Below are 6,599 nucleotides of genomic sequence, written 5' to 3'. Positions count from 1 at the left end.
CGTTATGTGATTTTGTTCGTCTCATGTATTGTATTCCCTGTTGTTATTATTTGGTACTACTTATCATTTATCTCTCTCTTTTTCTTTTCGCTTCCTCCCTTGCTTTCCTCCTCTTTTTACCCTTCCTGAGCCGAGAGTCTATTAAAAACAGCCTCTCTACCTGCATTAGATAGGGTAAGGTCTGCTTACATATTAATCCTCCAGACCCCACCTATTGGGAGCATACTGGATTTTTTTGTTGTTTTTGTTGTTGTTATTTATGTAAATAAATAAAAAAGAAATAGCCGGGTCAAACATGACATATTCAATAATTCAAATGGATTTACACCTCCAAATTATTTGGATGCTGCCGTCTAATGCCAGGAATTTTTTAGGAAAAAGACTTAAAGACCCTCAAACTTTCGCACATATAACCGGCTAGATCAACGTCTTTCAAGATCAAACGGTAAGATGATAAGCCACGTGGCAGTATCTCAAGAGACTAGCTGTAACTGACGCACGATTCTCTCGCTTATATTAAATGTGAGAGGAGGAGAGCAAAATGCAATTCGCATTGCTATGTGACTGTGTTTTTGCTGTGTACAATTCACTCTCGTCTTTTCAATTTTCCTCCTCTGTTTGTATCAATGGCGGCGGCAATTCGATACTTTGAGTTGAACACTGGTGCCAAGATGCCGTCAGTAGGTTTGGGAACGTGGCAGTCCGATCCTGGCGTCGTCGGCCACGCTGTTGAGATTGCTATCAAGGTATGCTTACTCTCTCTCACCATATATGTGTGTACGTGTGTGAATATTAGTTTCTGTCTATGTAGATTTAATTATTTAAGAATTAAAAAGTTGATGCTCTTAATTTTTATTTTTTCGATCTAACTTAAGCAGAAATTCTGTAGATAATGTTTGATATATAGGAATTTGTTTATTGCATGCTTACGTATTTTGCGACTCAGGACGTTTTTTATTTAATGCTTTTCTTGACTATACTTAATGTAAGTATGATTTTATTTTGTGACTTAATTCTTATTTAGATTAATTTTTAATATGTTAACTTTTGAGTTTTATACATTATTTATGCTCTGTTTTTTAAATATATCAAAAATAAACTTTGATAGACTTATATCCTGTTCCTTTGAGCTAACGCCTAATCCATCATATAAAAAATGCCTTCTGCTTTTGAAATACAGTGCAAACGATCCTTATCAAAAAATGCAGTTAAACACTTGTTAAATTTTGTTTAGTTTTGTGGTTATGAATTAGTTTAGGAATAAAAAAACCAAACAACTCATGCGAATAAAGATGGATTTATGTCTTTTGCCATGTTGTTGTGCTGGTGCTTGTCCTTACTTTAGCATCCTAAGCTGACTATGGAGTGGTTTATGCCTCAGAACATTAAAAAAGGTTAGGAAAATCAAAATAGTCAAGAACTATGCTTCTTCGTCCCATTTAATGTGGTGGTGTTTGATTGGACTTTTCAAAATTTGTGATGTAAAACAAGTCATAGAAATTTGTTTGGTTATAAATCATCTCATTAAGGGTAAAATGAGAAGTTTAAAGTTAAATTGTTTCTAAATATAGAAATGCGTCGTTATTTTTGGGACAAACTAAAAGGAAAAGTGTGTCACATAAAACGTGATAGAGGGAGTACTATGTTGGAATCAGAAATAGTGCTAAATTTTTAAGTCTTTATGTGCAAGAAGATTAAATAGGTAGTATTGAGGGCAGAAAAGATTGTCTTTGATAATCAGTTGTGTTCTTTCTGGACATGTTTTTTGTTTATACGAAGAATTTGAAGACAATTAGTAGAAGTTGATACTTTTGGTGGTTAGATTCAGAAGTAGAGATTCATTTTCTGAATGCTTTTTGCCTTTAATATTTTCTTTTCTAGACTAATTGTAAAATATACCAGTAGTATCCTGTTCAAATGTGGTAAAAAAGTGAAAGAAATATTCCTTCCTACATATGCTGAAATTGTGCATGGGTCTTAAAACTTCTATTTGAGTTTATGGAAATATATAGGGGGCGCATTGTTCTTCTGGAGAACTAATTTCCATATTGTAGTTCTTACTCATAATTGGCAAAATAGATGTAAGAAGTCATGCTGCTTCTAAAGTAACTTTGGGGTAGTCCTAAGCATTCAACAACTTTAAAGTGTCATTTGCAACTTAGTGATTTGGTATTCTGACACAATTTAGACCTAATTATTCTCTTCTTTTTGCTACAGGTGGGCTACCGGCATATTGATTGTGCTCGAATTTATAAAAATGAAAAGGAGGTAATCTGACTTAAATCTTACTAAGCTTTCATAGTATTGAAGTGAGCGATTCACGCATCTAAATACTTAAATTGTTATAGAAGTGACACTTTTATTTATTTATGTATTTTATATCTGCAACATGCCCCTTATTTCTAAACGCTTAAATTGTTATAGAAGTGACAGTTCTATTTATTTATCTTATATCTGCAATGCACCCCTTATTTTATATCTACAACAAACCCCTTTATATGGGCCAGATTCATTTTAGGGACAAACATGTGGAAATAATCTGTTGGCGGGTTGCGGATGATGTTAAACAGTATGACTATCTAGTTTGAAAGGTTTTTAAACCATTAGAGAGTGACATTTATTTATTTATTAATTTTCAAATGAAAGAAAGTAAAAATCAATAACTTGGAGGTTTTGCAACCAGTGGATGTCTTGCATTGAGACGGCGTGATGGAGGGGCTTATAGAGTTATCACTTACAAGGCTCAATTTTAAGTGCTAATGAGGCTTTTACATATCTTGTTTACTGTTCCTGAATATGGTTGCAGTGTGGAAGGTTATGGTTGTTATGTTAAGATCTGAAAATCAGTACATATGCAAATAGTCATTAAGGTGGCACTCTAGGTGCCCTATTGGTGTCATTAGCTGATAGACATTCCACCTATTTGCTAGTTTTTTCTGGCACATGCAATATTTAGGTCTTACGGGAAAATCTAGTGTCAATCGTTGCTGTTTTTGGATTCATCTTTTACCTAGGGAAAGGTGATCAATTATTATCATTCTTTTTCAGATCAATCTGTTGTTTACATTTTCTGGTCAGATTTATTCTATTTGTTCAAACCTAGTTTCATTTTGTTAGAAAACATGGCCCGGTTTCTTGATTAACCTGTCACTAAATATATTTCCTTGTCTAATTTTTTTCCTTCAAAGATTGGTGAAGTTTTGAAGAAGCTGTTTAAAGATGGCGTTGTCAAGAGGGAAGAGCTCTTCGTTACGTCCAAACTCTGGTAATTAATCCGAACATTCCTATAACAACTTACCTCCTTGTTCCTCGCCCTACAATTTGAATTTGCTGAGTCAGTTTCTTTCCATTATGAATTTGACTTGTTCAACTTTGGTGTAGTTATTCTCATCAATTGTTAACCATCACTCTTTTGTTTAGCATCGTTGATTTCTCTCTTTTATTATATATGTTTTCTTATAGCTTGGTAATTCAATAACTACTTCTAACCTGGCTTTTAGCAATAGCGGTTCTGGTAGGGCCTCTGGTTTTTTCATCATTGTGATCTCGATAGTGTTTTAGGATACTCATACATTCAGGTGGTATTAACTTTTGTAGGAACACTGATCATGCACCGGAAGACGTACCATTGGCACTAAACAGAACTCTAGAAGACTTGCAGCTGGACTACGTTGATCTGTACCTCGTAAGTACTGCCAAACAGGAAGCTTTCTTTCTGCTAGTGTTTCTAAAGTTGCCAACTAGTTCAAAGCCAAATCTCTAAATTAATATATATACTTCTTAGAAGCGTTTGCTGCAATATGCGCCCACTCTTCCCTTAGGTAGATGCCCTGGGACAAAATTTAAGAGCTGCCGCGATGCTCCTGAGATCTTTAAATAGTGCCATTGGACTTCTACGTATATTGGAAAAAATTTTAACATCAAAAGAGGGTTCATTAAATTGCCTAATTTAAGTTATTTACCTGTTTCTTCATTTTTTTGTATTAAATGGTGTTGTTATGGTAAAAATAAACTGAGACATTTTCGTTTTTTCCTCCTTTTTTGTCTTTTTGGTTATGTGGTTTCTGTAGATGCACTGGCCTGTCACTTTGAAGCCTGGTTCGGCTGACTTTAAACCTGAAAACCTTATGCCAACAAACATACCTAGCACATGGCAAGCAATGGAAAAACTTTATGATTCCGGGAAGGCTAGAGCTATTGGTGTTAGCAATTTCTCTACTAAGAAACTGGGAGATCTTTTGCAAGTAGCTCGTGTTCCTCCTGCTGTCAACCAGGTGGAGTGCCATCCTTCATGGCAACAAGCCAAATTGCGGGATTTCTGTAAATCCAAGGGAGTGCACCTCTCTGTGAGTTCATTTCTAAAGCACTTCTAGTTCTTGTGTACATTGTGGCCAATTTATCTTTTGATTTTTTCCCCATTTCTATTTTCATTTGATTACTATGAGAAAATGTTTGGAGGGGATGTATTTATTTGTCCCGTTATTGTTTTTGTTGGTATCTATTGACTAATCGTCTGTGATTTTATGAGTGGATTGTCAATGAGTTGTTTATGGTTTTACTCCTTTCTAACACCTTTTTATTTCAGGCCTATTCACCACTTGGTTCTCCAGGTACAACCTGGCTTAAAAGTGTTGTACTAAAGCAGCCAGCTGTAATCTCAGTTGCTGAGAAATTGGACAAGACTCCTGCTGAGGTTTGTCTTCGTTGGGGCATTCAAATGGGTCAGAGTGTACTTCCTAAGAGCACACATGAAGCACGGATCAAAGAGAATCTTGATGTACTGGACTGGTCTATACCTGATGATTTGTTTGCCAAATTCTCAGAAATTCCACAGGTAATTCCTTTCATGGTAATGGCAATTTCTTTTGATATTGCTGAGATTGAATTGTAAGTTTGTTAACTCTTATCATATTAATTTCAAATTTAAACGTGCAGATGGACCTAGAAATTGGCCATATCTCTTCTCAGTAGATAGCAATATCCATTTACCAAGGAAAAAAAATGAAGAAAGAACAATAGAGAAAGAAACACAAACAAGACTTGCATTGTGCATTCGAAATGGCTGTTGGACTTGTAGGCATGAGTGCTTTGATACCTTTAGTAGTGACATTCATATAATTTACAAATAGACACTTTGATACCTCTAAATAGTGAGACTCATAGTGCCAAATGAACGGCTAATATGCATGGCCATATACTTGGGAGAAATTAAAAAATAGCCAGATTTATAACTGGTCGTTCAAAAATAGCCCAATTTTAAAAGTAATCGAAATTTAGCTACTTTTCATGTAAAGATAAATTTGAGCGAAAACACTGTTCAAAACCCGGAAAATATGCCACTATATCATGCTGGAGTTCCAGCGTAAGTATACTTGAACTCCAGCATATTATACTGGAGTTCCAGGATAAGTACACTAGAACTCCAACATAATATACTGGAGTTCCAACAAGTATACCAGTCCAGCATAATATACTAGAGTTTGGGGCACCAGTGCTCCAGTCTCCAGTATATTATACTGGAGCTAGCAAAGTATACCGGTCCAGCATAATATGCTGGATTTCATACACAGGTACACCGAACTCCAGTAGATTATGCTGGACCGGTCTCTGTTGCAGCAAAATAGTGGCTATTTTTCATTGACTTTGTAAACGCTGACTATTTTTTAATGACCAATCCGAAAATTGGCTATACCGTGCTATTTTTACCATATACTTCCATGTGCTACTTAGACAACCATCCCCTTCCCTCGGTACCAAAAGCAAACAGAAGACTTTTGGACCGGTACATATTGCCTCTCTAGGCTCATACTTTACTTCCTTGATGGTTGAGATAAGTGGCTATATAAAGCCTTTTACCAGATATTTTCGCTAAGAATGCAGTTCATGGATTATTGACATTACTGTTGAACATCATGCAGGCAAGGCTGCTGAGAGGCACTTCATTTGTTCACGAGACTTATGGCCAGTACAGAACACTTGAAGAGCTATGGGATGGTGAGCTCTAAGGTCTCAGTCAAAATTAACTGTTGAAGATAGGCAAATCTCAGTCCATTTATCTCATAGATATAGGCTTCTTGTGCACTTCCTTTTCCTTCGAACTTTGGGAGATCGGCCAATGTCAACCCATTTATCTCGTAGCTGTAGGCTTCTTGCATGTGTCCCTCTATTGCCTTGGCGCTGGAAGCCATTCAAGAATCTTGCAGATTCTACTAAACATTACTCAAACGTTTGATTTGCTGGGATATACCCCAAAATTGTCAACTTTTGTGATCATTTTTATTATATAGTCAAATCCTATGCTTTATCGCCCTTTATATATCCCTTTCCTTTTGTTTGGTGGAAGAATTAAGAACTTAAATTTCTGCAGCAGACGTGAAAAGAAAGAAAATAAGCAGAACAGTAACTAAAGCATCCAATTATTGACGTGTTGCATTCTCATTTTGTGGTTTCTCTAATTTTATCTTGGCAATGACCATGTTTCTCAAAACCTCTTGAATCGAGGGTTGGAGAGCTGACGCATGACATGAAAACTGTCTCTCATAGCATGCATAAATTACACTTGTTTATGCAATGAGTTCTTTACTACTCCATCTATTTCT

At 35.8% G+C, this 6,599-nt stretch overlaps 1 protein-coding gene across 1 annotated transcript; it reads left to right on the top strand.

Moving 5' to 3' along the window:
- Positions 1-527: 527 nt before the first annotated feature.
- LOC104238810 (aldo-keto reductase family 4 member C10-like) lies at positions 528-6,314 on the top strand. The gene is made up of 7 exons (XM_009793281.2): positions 528-746; positions 2,218-2,268; positions 3,189-3,265; positions 3,598-3,685; positions 4,071-4,346; positions 4,586-4,834; positions 5,919-6,314. Exons 1-7 carry the CDS (start codon positions 627-629, stop codon positions 6,003-6,005), a joined length of 948 nt encoding a protein of 315 aa, XP_009791583.1. The 5' UTR covers positions 528-626; the 3' UTR covers positions 6,006-6,314.
- The last annotated feature ends 285 nt before the right edge of the window (positions 6,315-6,599 follow it).

This window comes from Nicotiana sylvestris, chromosome 7, assembly GCF_000393655.2.
Source record: "Nicotiana sylvestris chromosome 7, ASM39365v2, whole genome shotgun sequence".
In the NCBI taxonomy this organism is placed as follows: Eukaryota; Viridiplantae; Streptophyta; class Magnoliopsida; order Solanales; family Solanaceae; genus Nicotiana; species Nicotiana sylvestris.
The sequence above is the reverse complement of the archived record's forward strand: the minus strand, read 5'-3'. Positions and strand labels throughout refer to the sequence as shown.